General features: G+C 45.1%; 1 protein-coding gene across 2 annotated transcripts; it reads left to right on the top strand.

Annotated features, from left to right (window-relative positions):
* Positions 1-2,362: 2,362 nt before the first annotated feature.
* Positions 2,363-21,537, top strand: GJA5 (gap junction protein alpha 5). Of its 2 annotated transcripts, none has more exons than XM_051608048.1 (2): positions 2,363-2,635; positions 18,652-21,537. In XM_051608048.1, the coding sequence occupies exon 2, from the start codon at positions 18,705-18,707 to the stop codon at positions 19,812-19,814; it is 1,110 nt and encodes a 369-aa protein (XP_051464008.1). In that variant the 5' UTR covers positions 2,363-2,635; positions 18,652-18,704; the 3' UTR covers positions 19,815-21,537. The 2 variants fall into 2 exon arrangements, with proteins under 2 accessions (XP_051464008.1, XP_051464009.1); XM_051608049.1 differs by lacking the exon at positions 2,363-2,635 and adding an exon at positions 7,824-7,942.
* Positions 21,538-22,485: the final 948 nt, after the last annotated feature.

Raw genomic sequence — 22,485 nt, 5'->3', positions numbered from 1 at the left:
AGCAAAGCTAGCTTGCTGTATGACAAGATGTATGCCTGTTAGTCTTTCCACATTGGCAATATTGATTAAGCAGCCTTTTTCTAATGCCTCAAGCTTTAGAGCTGAGAGATCTCACAGCAGCACAGCTATCTAGACCCACAACTGGAGGGCATGTCCCAGGAACTGGGTGCTGACACTGGCACCACATGGCAGCATATTGCAGCCTTCTGGGCAAGAGGTCCCCCAGATCCATCCATCCATCTGGCTAGTAACTTCCGTTTTCCCAGAAGTTTTTTAGCAATCATATTGGCTCCTGGTAGAACAAACAGGAGGTTAAACAATCTACAACATGTTCCAGTCTATGACATTTGTACAGAGGGTCCTTTACCCACATGAGTGGCCCCAAGCCCTTAACTATATCAAGTTCCTCACACGACCAAGCCTTTGCAGGATCCCAGCCTCAGGGACTACCCAGACTCAGACAGTCCAGAGGGACTGACAAAAAGACTCTAACAGCAAACATTTGGGGTTGAAACACCACTTATTAGAACAAATTGCAAATTAAGTGGTACCAGTCCAGATGACACAGATTCCAAGTAAGTGCAAATAAAATATTTTCCATTGCCAGAATGCCATCTTGTGATGTTCCTGTGGCATCCCTTGCAGCAGAGGTGATTGAGAAGCATGTCAACTAGCTGCTGTCTGCTTGGAATTCCCCCAGCAAAGCTGGCCTGGCTGGCAACGTAGGGTGCTCAACTTCCAGGCTATTAAATCTCATTGAAATCAATGCAACTCAAGAATGTACTTAAAATTAAGTGAACGCCTACGAACTGTAATGAGCTAGGATGCTGCACTTTTCTGTGTGCTTCTCTGGCTGATTTTTTTACCAAGGAAATACCTCAGAGGGACAGAAATTAGAGAAACATTCTATAAGCTGTAAGAATACCTTACATAAATGCAAGATTGTCTAATTTACATTAAAACTACCAAGTTTAAGACCCAGTTTCTTAGGCCATTTCAGAGATCATGCACTCCCTTTGACCCTTTTACAAGCATCTAACCTGGATAAATTAAAAGGAGCATATAAACAGAACTCTTCTACCACTTGCCAATACAAGACGCACAATTGCCTTAGGCCTCAGAGAAAACTGTTGCTTTGCGTTCCCACTTTTAGTTAAGCTAATGAGGAGAAGGAAGAGAATTTTTGAGGTGGGTTCTTCTTCCTTTCATCTGAAAAGCGGTTACGGAGTTGTTCAAAGCGTGTGTGCATAGCTCTGCGGGCTCAGTACCTCTCAGCGCCTGACTTCCCAGAGACTGCACCACTGAAAGGAGAGGTAAGTTCTTCCTATATGCTCCCTGGAAGCAGGTTAAACACTAAGTTAACAAAGAGACCTCTGAAAAAGGGATATGGCTCTGCATTAAGCAGACCTTGCAAATGCTTCTCAGTTATTTGTTTTATTCTCTACTTGTTTCCTTGCAAACAACGAAATTCCTCAGAGAGGCTCAGGCAGCATGGACACTTTCTGCTTGTAAGTCCAACAGTTTGGCTGTCCATTCTTCTCGCCAGCCACATGCCAGTGTGTTTTCAGTGACTTAATGACACTGCTACTTTGGGGTAGCTGAATGGGGAAGCAGACTGCAGCTGCTTCTGAAGGATATAAATATTTTTTACAGTTGAGGGGCTCCAGCAGTCCAATAGGATCAGGGACACCTGGGCTCTATTCCTGACTCTTTTGCAGACCTGCTGTATTGCTTTGTTCCTTTCAGTAGCTCTAAACTAAGACCTTTTCCTGCCAAATCTGTAATCTGAGGTGTGAGGCTTCCATTTGAAAATTTGAGCCACAATAAGGAATTTGGGGTGATGGGGCTAGCCTATGAATGCAAGCCCAGGCGTTCATTTGATAACAAAGTCCCACAAAAGCCATTGCACTGGTGAACACCACAAATGGCTCACAGGCCAACCTTGCTTGCACCATTTACCAGTTAGCCATCTGCTGCCTTCAGATACTATTTTATGGCTTTCCTTTGTTTTCACTGAGGCCTAAACAGGAATGAAATTGTGAGTCTTGTCGCTAGCCCTTTTAAATAAATAGCTCTGCAATCGCTCTAATAAGTTTGACAAGTTGGTCCCAGACCCTGAGCAGGAAGCTAATAAACTTCAAGTTGCTTCTCTATTGTTTTCCTAAAACAATTTGACTTCCTTTCTGATAGCCTCAAATTCCTTCAATAAAAATAGAGTAGCTGGGAGCCAGAGGAAGAGCTGAACTTGAGCCAAGTTGTGCTTACAATGCCGCCTGCGTAAGATCACATTTTTATCCTGATCCACGAAGACTCTTTAAAAGAATAGGAGGCAGACAGCTGCCAGTGCATGTCAGGAAGAGTTTGGGAGCTAGTCTCCTCCAGCATTGGTCCTCCAGGCTTAAGGGAATCTCTGGCCAGTGAGCCAGTGTCAGACCATAGCAGGAGGCTGAGCTTCTGGGAACTGACTGGGCTTTGCTTACCCTGTCCAGTGTCCTCCCTCAGACACGGATCTCTTCTGGGAGCTGAACACTGACAGAGAGTTGGGCTCCAGCAAGACCAAGGGGCTGTGCTAAAGGGTGATCAGCTTCACCTGTTCCTCCTCCTACGCGGGAAGGCTCAGCAAGAAGACGTAAAGGTCTGTTCTTTCTTTTCTTTCCACTTTGGGAAACATGTATATGTATATATGAATACACATATTTTTGTAAAGCAGCAATTCATCTAGCTGGAATTTTACAGGACAAGATTAATGTCTGGTGGCTAGGCAGATGAGGACTCCTTGCTTGAAAATTACTTGCTGATCCTTTGGACAAATCCTTTACACTCTCCATGGTTTTGTTCCTCCACCTGTAAAGCAAGGAGAGTGTTTATAGGAGCTGTAATTACATTATAATCAGCAAAGCACTTCGAAACTACTCAGAGATGCTACAGAGTTGAGAAGTGGAAGGAGTAGTCATGAGAGTGCCACACTTTATTTCCAGTAACATAAAGCTGACAACTAAGCATTTACTTTGAGATAGCTGGTAATTTCTCTTCAGTGAGATGGAATCCTCTTCCAGTTTTTCTTGCTGAAAACTTTACCAGTAAATAAGACTGACACACAGTGACATGTTAGGCCTTGCTGTTTCTTGCTTCTTTTCTCACTCTGGGCTGGTTTGGTACTCTGGGCTGGGAAGGGGAAAGTGACCATCTATAAGTGTCCATTGGAATAATTTGTAATATTTTACTAAATAAGGAACTGTGAGTACAAAACTGTTCTCCCTCATTCAGGGGCCCACCATCACATGCTACTCCTGTTCCCTTGGGCCAAGCCTGTTCTTGGAAATTTTTCCCCTGCTGGAGGATGCCTTCAAGCTGTATCCAGAGGTCTAATGTATAACAGAAATTTCCTCTCTCCCTTTCTTTTTCAATCATATGCATTAATGGAGATTTTAGATAAAATATTTCACCAGGAAGGTAGCATCCACTGATGCTTTAGAGAAGGTACTAGTCATGCCTGTCTAGCATGGGACAATATAAGAATCAGAATAAGTGCAGTGCTGTGGCCAGGTACCAAAGATTAAACACCTATGAGAAGTTTATGTCTCCACCGCTCTTGAGTGGTGTTTTTTCTGACATTTCCCAACACAGTAAATCTGGTATCAGCCCCAAGCACAAAGTCCTTGGTAATGGCAGGAAAGCACAAGACATTTTCCCTGCAGACAGGGAATTTCTCTTGAAGTTCTCAAATCTAGGGAGAGCATCTACCCGCATTTGAAACAGCCTTCCAGCAAAGCTAGATGCTCCAAGAACATCTGTTTTACGTGAAGAAGCTCTTTCATATGTGACTTTACCTCTATATTGCCTATTTGCAGACCTTCTCTATGTATTGTGTTGGCTTGCTCTTTTTGTTTGTTTAAATCCCTGACGTAGAATGAATCCTCCACTAAACATACATAGGATCAATCCCGAAAACCTCATCACACAAACTCATCAGGATTTACCTGGCTTCTGTGTGAAAGGGAGCAGTTCTGATAAGGCAATAAAGGCAAGTACAGGAAATAGAATGAAAAAGGGACCTCTTGGCTTATCAGGCTCAACCCCTCTGAATAACAGGCAAGTACAAAACAAATAGCCTTCTCTAAACTTACTAAGCTCTGTCCTAAATCTCATTAGGTTTTCACCCTCACTTGTGCTACTAGAATGCTGCTCCAGCACCTCCTTCCCTGCTCTGTTGCTTAGAAACCTTCTGATTTCCAACCTAAATTCATTCATGACCAATTTATATCTATTTATTCTTGTGCCACATTGTCCTTTAGCTTTCCCTAGCACTTACTTGCCCAGCCCCCAATTCCTGAAAGTATTTATAGGCAGTAAATCTCTTCTCTCTTAACCTCTGTTCTGCCAGACTAAGTAACTAAGTTCCCCTATGGTATTCCCCCTCCAGGCACATCACACCATATTTTAATTACTTTGGGTAGCTGCACAAGCATGAAGTTCAGTGCAAAATAATTAAGGCAGAAAGGCTCAAACTGGTACTGCATCTATTTTCAAATCAGCTCAGATATCTCTCTGCAGTCACTTCTGTGACTGATAAGTAAACAATACTCTTGGCTGAGAGGCACCCTCCGTCCCTCTGATCACCCTGTTGCCTTTCTTTGCACCTGTTCCAGGCTGAATATCTTTCTTGAATGTGGGTGAGCAGCACTGCACACACTATTCTGGCGGGGTCTCACATCCTCTTGGATGACATTAATCTGACTCACTGCAACTGGAAATACTGCTACATCCAGAAAGTTCACTTGCTTTCTTCACCCTTAATAGCATCGCTGGTTCCTCCTCCTTTGGTGACCTTCACCCAATACTTTCCCCTTCTTGGTCCTGCCAACTATGAACTCCCAAGTGCTAAGAGAGATTCCTATTACTCTCCAGGCAACAAGTTCCAAGTGTGACTTTGCACTATCCCATTTAACCTCACCTAGATGACTCCAGTCACAAAGAGCATTCATCTCTCCTGGTGCTGGAATCCACCTCTGCCCTGATGATACCTCCCAGCTTTGTTTCATCAGCAGATTTCACTAGCATTTCTACTTTAAGTGCCAAGATAATTAACACAAATATTAAAAAAGATCAGTCCTAAAGCAATCTTTGAGCAGCCTCAGAGATAACTTCCTTTCAGCCTATCAGGGAACCAGTGTCTCAGTTCTATCAGTTGCTTACCCACTGAAGGATTTCTCTAATAATTCCTGTCTTCTTCAGCTGACCCTTCTCTGCTCATTTGTTTCTTCTGGAACACAGTATCATATGCCTTACTGAAGTCCAGGTAGATAACCTCTGCTATGTTTCTTTTACCCAGAGGGTCCAGAATCATGCCCCAAGAAGGCTATTTACCTTTGATCAAACTATGGTGTTTATTGTCCTATTTTTCCCTTACCTCCTAGCCTTATTTTTCCTTTCCTTCAAAATCCATTCCACAGTATCATAAACTGCTGAGATCTGCAAGCTGCACATGGCAAGCTGTCAGCTGTTCTCCTCATTCCCACTGTCTGGGGGAGCATTCTCTTTCACTTGCTCTCCTCACTCAAGTCATACAAGTTTTGCATAGCAGTCTCTTGGGGAGGGGAGGAAAAATCCTTCTTCCCAGCTTCCCAGTGGACAGAACAGTTATTTCTCTGGCTGTGGAGCTGGAGAACCTGCCATGACATCTCTGTTTTCCCTTGAAAAGGGTGCATTAGAGAAGGGATGACATGTTGAGGGGCTGGCCTAGGCACCCATACAACATTTCTACTCACCCTTCTGTCTTTTGCCTCCTTGCCTGCCTTCACCTATTTTATTCCTGTGCATCAAAATTCCATTAGTTACCATCAACACAAAAAAAACCAAACCAAAACAAAATCAAAACCCAACCAACAAAAAAACAACAAAACAAAACCCCATAACAGTTACCTCACATGCATGATGCATGTACTGGACAGAAACCTTCTCCCCTCCCTCATTCATTCAACAGAGCTAGACTGTATCTGCTGGATTCAGAGATTAAATCTGTAAGAGAACTCAGAAACAATACTGGGATAGGAAACACAAAGGAGTGAGCAGGGAGAATCAGACCTGATCACCCTGAGTGCACAGCAAAGTGTCAGCCACACAGAAAGAGGATTACATTTCAGGCCACTCACTCACAGGACCTGCCTCTCTATAGCACGTGAGAGACACTTGACAAGCCTTAGCTAGCCTATCCCAAAGCCATCTGTGAGCCAGATCTATACTATTAACTCCTTTTGTTTGGACACATTTATGATGAAGTCCTTGACAATTTCATTGACATAAAATCAACAGGACTTTACATAATAATGCTTTATGGAAATTGCTCCAGAAAGATGAAAGAACACAGAGAAATGCTCATTCCCATGAAATTTCATCATACGATATACAACTGCCAGGCAGGAGAGGGAGAAACAACTCCAGAAACATTCCCATTTTCTCTGAAGTCAAAGAAGGCCTCTCAATAAAGTTAGAAATGAGGCTGCAGATGCCTGTGGGTTTTTCTATACTATGGGAATTTTCTGTGCACTGTATGTCCAGCACTAATCACCAGTGAGGCATTGCACTCTTGTAAAGGCATTGCACTCTTAACTTCAGAGTCAGTGTCCACACAGGACATATCTCCAGAGGTAACCTCTGCACAGCACTGTCCCTGCATGGGCTGGCTTTCAAACTCGGGACTAAAAGGGAAACTAAATTAGTGGGAGAACAGTTATTAGATTAGAAGAGTTGTCAGCCTTGTGGCTTTGTCTCTGGACTGCTTTTGCTTCATGATCTATACTAGCTGTTCCATAGGGACCATTGGACAATTATGTTCCAGATGGGAGATATCTAGCAATCTAGTATTGCTGGAGGGACACCCGCCAAAGCTTGTACACAGCAAGCTAGTTTTCAGGGTAGCAGAGTCTTCTGTGCAAATCTCACTCTCCTGACACTAGCTCTTTGAGACCAGTCTTTATCAAAGCCAGAAGGCATCTCTGATTCACCCTCCTCTCTGGGGCCTGATATGCAGGAATCAGAGGCTTGACTTGACACTTACATGAAATACAAGACCTTCCGACACTTGATGTGCCAAAAGCATTTTTTAAAAAGGCCAAAGTGTTTGTACATCAGACTGTCTGTGTGCAGGGAGGTGGGGGGGGGGGGGGGGGACGGACGGGCACTGTGTCAAAAAGCACCTCTCCTGACAGGCAGGTTATTTCCAATTTATCAGTATGGGGTTCTGTAAAGCTCTTCTGGGAAGGATCAGGTGCCCTTCAGGACAAGGTTTCAGCTGTGCTGGGCCCCTGGTCCAAGTCAGCAGAGTAAGTCCTGTGTTGTTTAAAGAGGTGGAGGACTCTACTCCACATGAACACTGCTTTGCCAGATTAAGCTTGAACGAGTCAGAAAAATATCTTCCATTTATGTCTTGCATGAAAAAACCTTCCCAGGGTCTGGCTGGTATAACTGTGGGGCAAATCTATCTGGAAGGTTTAGACCCTGGCATGTTATCTGGGGAAGGAGGTGCACAGAACAGCACTACAAACAACTGGAAGGGACAGTGTGAAGCCAGCAGTGAATACATCCCATCGGCATGGGGAGAGTGGCATGGGGAGAGGCTCAGAATGGAGAGAGAGGAATGAGATCCATGGTCTTTAAAGGAAAAACACAGGAAACTAGGTTTGAAAATAGAAAGATTAAGCTGGAGGGGGTGGGAGAGACACGAAAAGTGGGTGAAGAAAGAAGAGGGAGAAAGGCAGAGAGGCAGTGGGGAAGACAAAAAGTGACACAGAAAGGGGGAGGAGAAAAAGAGAGGAAGAGGGAGAGAACCATATTAAAGGAATAAAGCGAAGCAACTGAGAAGAACAGGGAATCCAACTCCACTACAGAAAGGAAAAGTGTTAAAGCAAGGAAAGGCAACAGAGGACAAGATACTGCAAATTGGGTAAGTAACCATGAGGGGGAAATTACAGAACTGCAGAAGCATCGATGGCAGATCAAGCTGTTATTCTCAAGGGGAAAACAGCATGACGGGGGGATGGACTTGGTGAGGCAGAGAAAGAAGGATGGCCAAAAGTAACTTAAGAAATTTACTTTTTTTTTTAATTTCTCTCCAAAACACTCCTGCTAGTAACAAGATGGGCTTGGGAAATTTCAAAAATTGAACTCATTTTGCCACAGGCAGCTACAGAAATGACAAGGACGCCTCCCTGCAATGAACATAGATACTGATAGATTTCAATGTACGGGAAAGAGGGAGAAGAGCCCCAAGTACCCTCAGACAGTGTAATGCACAAATGGCAGTTTCTGTCAGATCCCATTTCAGCATGCTGTCAGGCTGCTCAGGGGAGGGATGGTGATGAAGGGAACTCTTACCTATGAGAGGTTCTCAGGGTATAAACACTTCATCAAGTGTCTGCCTGAACCGCCTATATTCCGAAACGTGCAGGACGGTTTCAAAGTATCGCAGTTTCTTCTCCTTGAGCGTATTGCGTCCTGGCTGGTCTGTGACATGGAGTCTGGGATCATAACTCAAACGCAGAGAACTGCCTTGCTCATATCTCCCAGTCACTCATCCCGCACGCCGCTGGGGGAATGCCTTTCTTCTCCATCCCGACACTGCCCAGGGCAGCCTCAGCAAAGAGGCACGCAGACCTGAAGGGCCAAACGACCTCTCCCATGAGCTGCTGCTGCTGCTTCTTTTTATCTGCCTTCCTAACTTTTTTCCCTTTTTGTCTTTGGAATAATTACTCAGTTACATTTCCATAATTTAATACTTCTAGCATTGCAAACTGCATGTTTCAAAGAATAGCCCAGCTAAAAAACACAATACCCCAATACTTTCACCTGGAAAGAAGCAACCATAATGGCTGTGGAGGTTGCCTGCTAATTGCCACCTCTGATTTGTGGTGACTCTTTTGATTTTCTAAAGGGTCATTTTACAGGCCATTAGTCATGTCTAATGAGCCGTGTAGCACTCTGATTTTAACAGCTCAGGTAAACTGAGGCAGCGCCTCTGTCCCTGAAGTATCGTACAAACCATCAGAGGATCATGTAAGTAGCATTTCTGGACAAAATGCAGCTAAAAAAGTCACGGGCTGAATGAGCCTTACTAGTCTAACTCTTCATCCATGCTAATAAACCTGTCAAAATACCTTGGTGAAGCAGTGTGTGAGAGAGGTTTTCCTTACTACTGCCTATGTGAATCTCTCTTTAAGGCTAAAGAACTTCATGCATGTAATATATATGTGCATATGCAAGGGCAGCTAGGAGCGGGTTAAACTGTTATTCAGAAGCCTCACAATATTTAGTATTTGCACTAGAAGCCAAAAAATTCTGAATTTGCTGGTCTTTAAAATAATCTACTCTGAGAAGAGCAGAGATTTCTAACTTTCTTCCAACTTTTTTTGGAAGCAGAACACTAGTTTAGGAGAATTCTGGAGGCTTCAGGGTTTAAAATACTCATCAGGCTCCGGTCGCTTGGGAACTATGTTAAGTATTCCTGCTACTACAGCTATTTGGGGTTGTTGGGTTTTTTCCACTCGACACTATAGATTATCACAATATTTTAGTACTGCAGGCTTTCACATTAAAAAAATTAAACCTTGGCAGAAAATACAGGACTTCATGCCCTAGCCTCTCTTCTGTTTTTGACCTTCAGATGGATCGCACACATTCTGCACATGTGCCCTTGTTTTCTCACTTATCTCGCAGCATTGAAAATAGACAAGAAGGAATGAGTAATTCAGGACTATACCATGTCATTAGGCAGCACATTTCAGAGGCTGTTCCACACCTCGGGTGCTGTATGAGGCACGAGGACAGAGGCTTAAAATTAGAAATAGTTCCCAGGAGGCACCAGAGAAACTTCAATCTCTGGGCTAAGAATTCATCAAGTGGGGGGCGGGGGGGGGGAGGGGGGCGGTGGTGGTGTTTAATTTTATGGCTATTGATAGACAACAGAGAGATATCTATGAGCAATATCTAGCATGCCAGCTTTTTCCAGAAACAAAGAAATACTCAAGCCACAAAGGAAGTAATGAGCATAGAGGTGCTCACTTCTACATCTCTCTAGCATATCTTTAAGGAAGGGTCAGTGGTTTTTAACATAAGAACTAAGGGGTTTTCACTTACATTTCTGTCTTTCTTCATGATCTTTGTCATTACTGACATGCCTTGAGAATGGCTGAGAATTTCCTTATGAAATTCCTCTGCCTTAGGAGCAGAAAAGCTGACAGATGCCTTGATTGGGGCAGGGGGTCACTCAGGAGGTGAAGCAATGCAGTGAGGGTGGCTGCTGCAGAGCTCCAGGGTCTTCGGCTGCATTCAGATGTCTAGTGAAGAAGTGGGGGAATACTGGGATGTGAGAAAAACTATCTCCAGTTTTAAATCAGATAAAGCTATCCAAGAGGACTGGCGTTAATTCTTGCTTCTTGCTCCAGTTGCCTCTGTCATGATGGGCCAAATCACTTAAGCACGTTTCTTCACAAATGCCCCCTCAGTGTTGTTTCTCATCTTCTGGATATCTGACTTGTAGCTGCGATCCAACGGGTGGGAGTGATAAGCTCTCCCACTCCAGCATTAACCTGACAGAGCTCTGCTTTGAACATACATTATACAGTGCTAAGTACACTGAAAAAAATCCTGACTAATAACATCACCAAACAGCTTCCAAAATTAATGAATATTTTTTATCTTAATCTCTCACTGCCTTAGTGCCTCAATTGTCAGGTTGATCTGATACCGTCTCCTCACTTCTGGGCCATAATGAAAATAAGTAAATTAATAATTGTGAAGGAATCAGATACCGTTGTGATGAAAGCCATAGGAAAACCCATGAGAAAACAAACAATTCTCTCTTTAGAACTAGACTTGAATAATATACAGTAAATGAGGCACAGGCCACCCACTAAACAATGAGGAGAAAACAAAACATTGAATAGCTGCTGTACAAGAAGCCCAGCCAGGCTGGCACAGAACAAGGCAGGCATCCTGTGCAAAGAATGAGGTGACAATGTGAGGATGTGGTTAAGGACTCGTAGCTATGAGGCACAGGCACAAAGAGATTGAATTAAGATTACTGGGAACAGTAACTCTAGCATTTTCTAACTCTACTGCTGGGTTTTTCAAATTTAATAATAGTTGTTTCTAAAGGGAAGGTGGGGGAGTGGTGGTGCATATATATGTGTACAGACTCTGAATATATAAAATACTCCACTCATGAGTTATAGCCAGACTTCACCCTGAATGTGAAATTAAATAATTGAGGCAAGGATATAGCAGAGAGGCTGGAGTGTGAAGAGAATCCTACAGATTTTTTGAAAGAAAGACGAAATTATATTTGACAAAGTAGTACTAAGTGGGAAGTAGATAGTCACTGAAAACTTCCCCTTTCTGAAGCTGAAAGCATTAGCAATCTGGGCGCTGTAGAGAGTTAAGTGGTCAAAACTGCCAAAAACCTGAGGCAAGGCTCTACGGGGGAGCTTGGCTGTAGGAGAGCAATGGGGAAGTGATAGGCAGGGAGACACTGGGGGGAGAGGAGGGAAAAGCTCTGAATGACAAACCTCTCCTGCTCTCCTACTAGCTCTCCAGTCTGTTTTATTTCAACACTGTAACAAGTCACATCTCATGTAGTCCATGAACCAGCCTCAAATGACGTGGGCAGGTTTTTTGCTGCTATACTGGGCCCAACGTGACGCCTGCCATCGCTGCCATGTCTCCCGACTGACTAAGCAGTGCTTAGGATGAGTTTCTCTCAGCAGAGCTCAGGAACAGCTTTACTACAGCAGCACCCAAACTTCTCAGCATGTTTCTGCTTTCTAGAGCTCTTTCTGCCCTGTTTGGCTGTCCCTCTCCTGTGTATAGCACTCCCATATGAAGCATCATCTGCAAATTCATTTAGGTCAGCTTCTCCCTGCAAAGATAAAGAAACTGGAAAGAGCACCAACCTCTGTAATCCTGAACAGGATGCTCTTCATCCTGTTAGTTAAGGAGTAAGCTGAGTAATATCCATTAGCCTCTCTGCAGCATTTACAGAGAGAGAACTGATGGGCTTTTTTTTCTAGCAAAAAGCACATGTGAGCCTTCATTCAGCTTATCCCAAGTCCAGTTTTGTCACATTAGTTAGGCTTTCCAAGGACCCACGTTTCTCTAAGGCAAAGAGAAAGAATCCCAAGAGAATTAAACGAAGGTGCTCCCTGCATGCTAAGTGAATGCCTGGATCATGTAACTATTTGATGTGGGCTTTTCCAAGGCCGTTGCACAAATTCATTCCTCAGCTTTATCCATCCAAGTTCAAGGTCTCTTCTGTTCTTGGTCTCCTGCATGTACATCAGGCAGAGCTTTACCCTAATATTTGGATATATGAAAGCACAATTTTACCCTGGCCAAGGGAGGGGCAAAATAGCATTAGATGTCCTGCATAGACAAAAAATAAAAATTCAGCTAACTGGAAGTCTGCAGCTTCCACCATTACTTCAGATGAAAATATTCTACAGAATACTGTCATCTGTGTGTGTAACACATCCCTGATGTACACACTTGGAAGTGCTGAGTGATTTCCCTCTGTCTGTGTCACTGTGTGCGTCAGAGTTGTGTGTGTGTTCAGGAGGTGACAGGTCATTCAACTCCCTTATCTTCTCGCCCACTCTCTTTTTTGTGAACTCTGAGATTTTCCACATTTGGAGAGGAGGGGGAAAGCACACCTCATCAAGGAATAACAAGCTGTCTGCAACTGCAAGCAGGGTCTGTGGTCTGGATACCACTATGACCCTTCCAAAAATTGCACTGTGCTCAGAAGGAGTAGCAAAATGAGAAACATTAGATGTCCATCTTCTAGGACAGAAGCTGTTAACACAGAGCTCTGCTACTCCCATGAGATTGGAGCACTGGAGTCAAAATCACTCCCTCTGTTACTGATCCAGCACAGTACTTTGGACCCAAGGAACTAGAAAGGAACCTACACAATTGTGTCTGATTCTTTTTTTTTTTTTTTTTTTTTTTTTTTTTTTTAAAGCATAAATTAGCACAAACCTATTTAGTTGAGATCTGTGTGCAGATCCGAGTTACAAATTTGGCTACAGAACTTGCCTGTTCCAGGCAGAACCTTACGGTGAGCACGTGCTACATACATGAAGCCAGAGGAATGGAACTTTGACAAAAATGCCTAATGGGCCATTGCTTGTCTACTGTATACACACATGAAGGAGCCAATGTCAGTAAGCAGTGAACAAAAAGATACCTGCTGAGGTGGGCTGTAGTACCCATCTATGTCACAAAGCTGTGAAAAGCCTCTGGAATTCAAAGCATGGCACCCACAGCTGAACAGTGCATTTTCTAACCTTATTCATCTTTTACTGTTGCAAGCCATGTGCTTCCAAAGTGCTTTTAGCAACAAAGGAGCACTGTGTATGTAAGCTGAAAAGGCTGCTTCTTCCTTTTGGGCATTGACCACGGCTGCAGGCTCTGCCAGCAATGACAAGATGTTCAATTCTTAGAGAAGCACTAAAAGAGAGAAAGAGAACCTCTGGTTCTGCCAGGTGTACCTGCTTTAGAAGGGTAACACAGGAGGGATTTCTTTCAGGTCAACAAGACAGTATTGTCCTGGGGCACAGGAGAGAAGGGCTGTAGTCTGTAGAAGCAGATGTTCTTGTGCTGTTGAAGTGATGTTGTGTCACTATCACCAAGTCTAAGAGACAGTGCTACATAGAAAAAAGGGCACAAGTTTGCAAGTCTCAGCCCCTGAGTTCTATCCCCAGACTGCCACTAACACAGTGACCTCGAACGAGCAGTTTGCCCTTTCTGTACCTGTGATCACCATCTGCAAGACAAAGATGACTCCATCTGCACTTTGTGGGACTGCTAACGGGGCTGGAGATCCTTAGGTAAAATGTACAGCTATATAGAAAAGCAGTGTTAACGAGCCTCCAGGGCAGAGCTCAAAGTGTCTTTCCTGAGTGTCTATATGTGAGGCCATCAAGTTTTGCAGTGCAGGGACCACTCGGATCTGGCTGCAGCCTGACAGTTGTCAACACAGGGGAAAAGATCTCTGCCCTTGTACCCCCACAGTAGCTATCTCTTGTGCCCCATCTGCCATACCATGCCTGGACAGGCTATGAGGAAGTAAGGCCACAAGCAACTCCTTAAGCCCTGACCATGCCACAGGTGGTCTGGATGCCCCACTGCATGGGGCTATTACTTCTCATGTGTCCAATACCTAAAGGAGATGGCTGCCTCCCCATTTGGGAGTGGGAACTCAGAGGGGATGGATTTGCTGCATGGCCTCTACACACAGCCCTGTGTCTTTGTTGAGATCTTGGGCCCCAGCCTTCCAGGTCATTGGGACATCTCATTAACTATCAGATACACACATTTTTATCTAGTTGAGCAAATCACACGTGCAGATTGGCAAAAATACAATGGCTTTCACATCATTACTTTCCCCCTCCCTGGAAATCATGCTTCCCCACACAAAGGAGACCTGCTTGAAGACTCTCTCTGTGCACCTGGGACCTTCCAAGGGGAAGAAGTGAGCCCAGCAAAGGGATAGCAGAAACAGTCTCATAATCAGGCTCTTCACTTTATTTTAGAAACATCCTGCAGAGACGGTAACCTCCTGTCACCTTCCTTGTGGGAAAAGTTAGCATGAAGTGTCAAGTTCAGCTATTTATATCGCTGCTGATAGTCTCGCCTGTCTTCTAAAGAAGGGAAAAGTTTCTTCATATGAATTCCAGGGGAAATTACTTAATGTAAAAAAAGAAGAACAGCCCTCTTTGGTGTGAATTTCCTAGCTGTTCCCCAAAGCCTTGGGTGGTCCATCCAGAACAAGAGTGCCAGCCAGAGCAAGCAGAAGCAATGCAAAATGCTCACCTGTCATTCAGAGCACTAAGCATCACAAAGAGGATGGACAAAACTGCTCCAAGGGTGCTGGACACTCCCCCTCCCACAGAAATACATAGTGCAAAAACAGGATGGTGGCTGGTGAGCCAGCCTTGCACACTGGCAGGTGCGTCCCCATTGGGGTATTTTTGTCATGGAATTTGGCACTCACATGGCAGCCTGGAGCTGGATGGACTCCACGCCTGGCCTGCATTGTGATATTTGGTTTTCTCCAGCTTTAATAGCATTGCAGGTGATGATTAAGCCAGGACAGCCATGTCTCTGGGTTTGTGCCAGGCTGCACTGGCCTTTGTCACATACGCGCTTCCTGTTGCCAAGGTCCCATGCCAGCACCCAGCTCCTTTGTTGGTCCAGCAGAAAGCTGACAGCCAAAGGCACGGCTGGGCAGTGGCACAGCCCACGACCCTGCATGCATATGCACAACTCCACTGTCAAGACAGTCTGCTATCAGGTGCTGAGACCCCATGAAGATACCCAGAGGTGTTTTTTGCCGAGTCACACCAGGTTGAGACAACATTTGTCCGACTGAGTCCAAACTAGGAGTATAAAAGGCTGTGGATACTCACACGCTGAGAGGTCAAAGTACATGAGGTCAGCAGTAGTCTGGGAACGAGGAAAGGGAACTGTATGGAAAATTCCCAAGAATAGTAAAGACTCAAGGAAGAAAGGCAGAGGCAGTCCTGCATAGCCAGGAAAAGCTGTCAGGAGGTGACAGCAATCCTTCTTTGCTTGCTGGCAGCAGAGAGCTCTTCTGTTCTAGGAGGCCCTTGGAACTGCCATTGCCAGAATAGCTCACTAACAACTGAAAAACATCTAAGCCAAAAACACCATGCAAGGAGGGAAACCCCTTCTCTGAGTATTCAACACCCACTTTCCTGTGGCCATCTACCCCCTTGCAGCAGCCACCTGGCTCTCTGTGGGGCTGTAGGATGACTGGGAAGCATTTTGTTCTTTGGAAAGCCCCTCCTTTAAACAGCCTGTGCTGATGAGCAGCCAGTGGGAAGGGCAGAGGAAATGGCTCTAATAGCCTCATGGCTGTCAGCCTTAGATCCTTCTGGTTTACCTCCTTTTAGAAAATTGTGTGTGTGTGTGGTAGGTAAACTACTGGTATTTTCTTATCCATTAACATTTTTAATTTCTAGGACTCCTCTTGCACTTACATTTGCCAATCTTGTCTGTACACATGGATTTTTACAATTTGCAAGTGTCTAGGTGTCCCTTCCCTGGAGAAAACAAGCTGTAGTAAAACCCCAAACTACCTCCACATGCTAGAACTTACGGGAAGAGAGGCTAAGCCTAAGACTGGACATGTACCTGGCAGGAGGGAAAACCCATCTTTGGCACAGCCAGGGAGAACTGTGTTCAGTTTTACCTCAACAAGCAAGGTGAATCAAGAAAAACCTATCAAATAGAAACATCAGGAGCAAGAGACCACCTGCAAACAACACGAACTCACCTGGAAAAATGAGGACACACACCATTCTTCATGCTCTCTTGGAAGGAATGTTCCATACATATCATTGTGCTATACCATATTGTCTTAGATGCACCTGTATAATGAAGCACAGGTTGCTGGTTGCCTTATCTGCACTCTGAGAAAAAAAAAAAATATAAAAATATCCTGATTTCAATGCACCTGTCTGTAAATATTTCCCATCACTGATTTATCTGCCCATATGTAATCCCCTGGTGCCCACAGAACGAAGCCATATGCTAATTTCTTCAACATTCAGTAACTGAACCAAAGCCATTTCAGAAAATAAGACAGACCCACAGATTCGCCAGTTTTTCACCAAAAGACAAAGAGGAGTCAGAAAGACTAGGTGATTTTCTGCTACTGCTCTTACAATTCTGGGCTGGCAGCAAATGAAAGCTTCAGTCTACTCTGAGCACCCACCAGGATCTACACCAGCATGACTGCAGCATGCCTGCCAAAGCAGGAAAGAGTCAAAGCCCACCCTTTGCTTCTCCTCACACAGCTTCTGACTGGTCATCAGGTAGCAAGTGGTCACTTCCTGTCTCCTTACCTGGGGCATCCTTACTTCTCTGCAGGGCAACCCTCAGCAGCATGAGGAGTTTAAGGATTCAACTTCTGATTTTTGTCCCACCCATCCTTTCAGAGGGACCCTGCACATAAGCAAACAATGGCATAAATCATCACGTGCGCTGCTACATTAAATTGCATCACACACATAACTGAAGAGGGGATGTTGTTCCCTCAACAAGCATCTCTCTCCATCCTCCAGCTTTTGCTCACAGAAAATCTACACAATATTGCTGCAGTAAATTCTCAGCATTTAACAGTGTCTACTCTCCACAGAGGTTCTCTGCACAGTAAAAAAAAATTGGCTCTTAAAGCAAGACAAAGGACAAAAAAGGAGAGTCAACACTTTTGGTCCCTATGGCTCTGGGATTTACCTAGCCTAGTACTTTGAATATTTGATTATGATTATGATTAAGTTTTTTATTTATTTATTAAAACGATATTGTCAAAAAGAGTGACCATGGGAGAATGTTATCTCCAAGGCAACACTGCAGACTTTATAGCACATAGCCCTTAACTCATGCACAAGGGCCAGTTTTGCAGTGCCCTGGGAAGGTGAGCATAGTGTGTATAACTGGATCAAATGATTACTCAAGCACTCCCACAGAGCCCCACAAAAAGATGGATTAAACCCATCCATCTCTTTTTTATCCAGGGGGTTAAGTAACTTGGTCAGAAAGTCTGTCAGAGTCAGAAACGACATTGAAGCAAGCTCTCCTACATCCGTGCATTGCAATCTTACTCCCAGCCCACCAAACCCTTCCTCTTGTCAGATAACCTACCAAAAAGCAGTTCCCAGGAGCTGCTGGTCCTTGGGAAGCATTTCAAAGGAGCCTTTTTTCCCTTGTCTCTGTCATTTGAACTGAATTTTGTCTCAGAGCTTAATAAAAGAGGAGAGAGCAAGATCCACCTTTTAGATTTTGTAACAGTTCCCTCCCAGAGAGGTGCAATGGGGTGGCAGCAAATTAGGTTTACGGGACTGGCACAGCTCACCGAAGTCTTTACACTCCCCAAAACTTCTGCAGCTTGTAAATTGAACACTTGCAACTAATAACACCGTAAATCCAAAGCAAAATCTGTGGGCAAGAGGCAGATGGACAAGAGGAAGGTTTACTCTGCATTTAATTCAGTGGTGGCATTGAGCTCAGAAATGAAGCCCAGAGCTGTGAGAACTTCACATTCCAGGTACCAGTGCAGGTATTACACAAAGGTGACACATTAAAGTGCCAAGGCACTGCTCCAACCAAGCTGTAGACTCCAGTCTCATGTCTCTGGGGATCAGCCCATTAAGGATTCCCCAGAGTGCAGTTTGCAGGCAGATGAATGCTGCTTTAACTACACAGTCCACAGAGGATGTAAGATACAGATTGCAGTGAAAGGACTTTCTGAACCAAGAATAAATCTGGCTCACCCTCAAAGTTTGGCAGTCTGTTTAACAGGTTATAGTTGGGTTTTGCAAAAAAAAGATTGCTTTGCATTTCAGAAGCTGGATAAAATAATAATTTAAAAAACAAACAAACAAAAAAAGCAAACCAAAACGACACTGCTTTCAGTGTATGTGAAACAAAGTTTTCAGCAAATCAGACCTCACTCATTTCAAGTCAATTTAAAACATTTCCTCTGAAACAAAACAAATCGTTTCACTCCATGCATTTCCACTTGGACATTTTCTAACCCTTCTTATAACCACTCTCTTCTCTTTTCTCCCACAGGGGCTGCATTTAATTCTCCCTTCAAGACTTCTCACCCCTTCTGCTGAGCAGAAATGGGGGACTGGAGCTTCCTGGGACAGTTCCTGGAGGAGGTCCACAAGCACTCCACAGTGGTGGGGAAAGTCTGGTTGACTGTGCTCTTCATCTTCCGGATGCTGGTGCTGGGTACAGCAGCGGAGTCCTCCTGGGGGGACGAGCAGTCTGACTTCATGTGTGACACCCAGCAGCCTGGCTGTGAGAATGTCTGCTATGACAAGGCTTTCCCCATCTCCCATGTCCGGTTTTGGGTCCTCCAGATCATCTTTGTCTCCACCCCCTCTCTGGTGTACATGGGCCACGCAATGCACACAGTGCGCATGGAGGAGAAGCGGAAGATGAAGGAGGCAGAAATAGAGGCCCAGGAGGTGAAAAAAAATGGTGACACATACTACCAGCAGAAGTGCCCTGAGGCAGAGAAGACTGAGCTGTCTTGCTGGGATGAATCAGGAGGCAAAATCATTCTCAGGGGCAGTCTGCTGAACACCTACGTCTACAGCATTTTGATTCGCACTGCCATGGAAGTGGCCTTCATTGTGGGGCAGTATGTCTTGTATGGGATCTTCCTGGAGACCCTGTATATCTGCCGGCGGGCACCTTGCCCCCACCCGGTCAACTGCTACGTTTCCCGTCCCACAGAGAAGAACGTATTCATTGTCTTCATGCTGGCTGTGGCAGTGCTCTCCCTCTTCCTCAGTCTGGCTGAGCTATACCACTTGGGCTGGAAGAAAGCCAAAGAGAGGTGCTCCCGGTCTTACAAACCCAGCCCCAGCACAGCCTCTGGCAGACTGGAGTCTGCCCCACAAGTAGAAAGGGCCCAGATGTACACTCCTCCACCAGATTTTAACCAGTGCTTGTCAAGTCCCAATGGGAAATTCGTTAGCCCCTTCAGCAACAAGATGGCCTCCCAGCAGAACACTGCCAACTTTGCCACTGAGAGGGTCCATGGCCAGGAGGATGCTGCTGGGGAAGGGCCCTTCCTTAAGTCCAGCTACGTGGAGAGTCCAGAGGTGGCCAATGAATGTGCAGCACCCGTCTTCCCCGAGAACTACTTCAATGAGAAACGCCGGCTCAGCAAGGCCAGCCGTGCCAGCAGCAAGGCCAGGTCAGATGACTTGTCTGTGTGACCTGTCTCCAGGAGGGACGAGGAGAAGGAGAAGTCTCAGCATTTCGTAACACTTCTGCAAAGTAGACTCCAGACTCCTGCGCTAACCTCTCTCTATTTTAACACCCTCTTGCTCCCTTTCAGTGAACACCACTGTTAAACTGCAGACAGCGCCTCTCACAGCTTAAGGCAGGGGCAGCCACTTGGAGACACACACTGAAGAGAAGCACCAATCTCCAGATTTGAAGCTCTCAGCCATCTTTTTATCATGAGACCCACAGGGATTGGAGACTTGCCATCCTTAGCCTGGTGGAGCACAAGACAGCAGACACCTGAGGCTGCCCAGCAGGTATCCTCTGCTGCATGGTATTCAACAGACTGACTGGACCTCAACACTCCTGCATCTTCCTTGGTGTCTATTCAATATTTGCTACATCAGCTTGGCAATTCTATTGAGCTGAAGCTTCACTGCCCCGGTAGTCTTATGAAGACTTTCTCATCTGCTTTGGTCTCATTCTGTCAATCCCTCCCTTTCTCTACCTGAGTCCAGATATTTTAGACCAGTTTACCTATACAATAAATCCTACTTGAATTTTTGGACACTGTGCACGTAACTTCCCTGTAGATAAGGACATCTGTGGTCCCCCACACACAGCTGCCTCATGTCTAACATTGGAATCCTGTCCCCATTCCTACGTCAGAGCAGCAGGCTGGCCCCAGAGCCCAGGGATATCACTTAGATGCCCAGTTGATGGAGACTAGGGAATTTTCCCAAGACACTTATATCATCAATCCTAAGCAAGACATCTATTAACAGAAATAGAGACTCTCGTGGGAGAACAAATAATCTACTAGTAAAAAAGAAGGAATTACCAAGTGGAATCATAGTGATTTTTCCACTTTTTAAACTCAACTTTCAAGCAATATGAATGCTGCTGAAAGGGTGCCACTAGTTCCCAACTTGAGAGAAAAAACATCTTCTGTTTATCTGCAGAAGAGGTACAGCCTGTTTTATTTCTCACTAACCTACCAAAACACTTCAGCATCTTCTACAAGAAGCAGAAGTCCTCTCCAGGTTCTGCACATCATTCAGCCCTTGGCTGCTCTCTCAAGCCTGCCAGCCAGTGCAAGCCAAGATATCCGTTGTCACAGCAAGACCCTGTTCTGTCAGCAGGTCATCTTCATCTCCACTCTTTCCCTAGGACACATGGCATAAGAAACCACCCTTGGACCTGTTATTTCCACCACTGCAGCCTCTCAGAGCAACCACTGGGGTCCAGCACTGCACAATGAGTCTGCTGGGTGATGTCTGCAGGCAGCTCCCACTCCAGATACTTCAGCTCACTGCAGAGCTGGCATCCCTGTTTTAACGGGAGCTCCTAATCAGAGCTAAGCTGCTCCCTGTTGTTTACCCTGCGCTGCCCTTTCAGACACGGGACATGACTTCCCAATGTTGGACTACATGAGTGAATGGCCTGGGACCAGCTTATGAGGGGACTGAGCCATTCCCTCTCTTAGGAGCTGCTGAAAGGGATTATAAATCCTTGCTCCTGCTACATAGTTAGCTTTGGTACAGTTCTCTGTACATATACATACATACACACAGAGAGGGGAAAACCATTTTTTTATTTGTAAGGTGTTTTATATATGTGTATTTTTTAATCCTGAAAAGACTTGTGTGCTCTCTTTAACATGAGATTTTAGTCAATCATGTCTAGGTTTCTCCTAATAAAGTTCTAACCGTCTCTCCTTGTTGATGTTTCTCTTCTCAGATGGCTGAGAATGAGCTGCTAGCATTGATCAGACTGCCTGCCAGCCTCTGCTGCTCAGAGATCACAAAAATTCCCATTGCCTGGAATGGCAGGGACATGGTGAGGGCTCAGCCAGGGCCACCAGTGTGTGCTCACAGCCCAGAGAGCAGCTGCATCCTGGGCTGCATCAAAAGAAGTGTGGCCAGCAGGGCCAGGGAGCTGATTCTGCCCCTCTGCTCTGGTCAGACCCTACCCAGAGTACTGTGTACAGTTCTGGTGCCCTCAGCACAGAAAAAGACATGGAGCTGTTGGAGAGGGTCCAGAGAAGGGCCACCAAGCTGATCAAAGGGCTGGAGCACCTCTGCTATGAAGACAGGCTGAAAGAGTTGGGGCTGTTCAGCCTAGAGAAGAGAAGGCTCCGGGAAGACATTATAGTGTCCTTCCAGTACCTGAAGGGGCCTACAGGAAAGCTGGGGAGGGGCTTTTCATCAGAGAAGATAGTGATAGGACAAGGGGTAATGGTTTTAAACTGAGAGAGAGGAGATTTAGGTTAGATATTAGGAAGAAATTATTCACTATAAGGGTAGTGAGGAACTGGAATGGGTTGTCCAGGGAGGTTGTTGATGCCACATCTCTGGAGGTTTTTAAGGCCAGGCTGGATGAGGTTTTGTTTTGTGGAACCTGGTCTAGGGGTAGGGTTCCCTGCTCATGGCAGGGGGGTCCCTTCCAACCTTAATGATTCTATGATTTTATGATAAATAATAAACCTCAGGAAATGATTGACTGACTGGCTAACTGAAATGCCCATCATCCCCAACAATACAAGGCCAACTGAGCAGAAAAAGGGTAGAAAAGCATCTCCCCTGGACATCTGATTATTTGGCCATGCAATAACAGGGCCCTGAAAGGTTTTTTTAAGAGTTCTGGAGTGACATTGAGAAT

Source organism: Apus apus, chromosome 1 (assembly GCF_020740795.1).
Source record: "Apus apus isolate bApuApu2 chromosome 1, bApuApu2.pri.cur, whole genome shotgun sequence".
Taxonomy (NCBI): Eukaryota; Metazoa; Chordata; class Aves; order Apodiformes; family Apodidae; genus Apus; species Apus apus.
The sequence above is the reverse complement of the archived record's forward strand: the minus strand, read 5'-3'. Positions and strand labels throughout refer to the sequence as shown.

Bases quoted from the DNA above. Each gene is read 5' to 3' on its own strand.
- GJA5 (XM_051608048.1), top strand. From the start codon at position 18,705: ATGGGGGACTGGAGCTTCCTGGGACAGTTCCTGGAGGAGGTCCACAAG.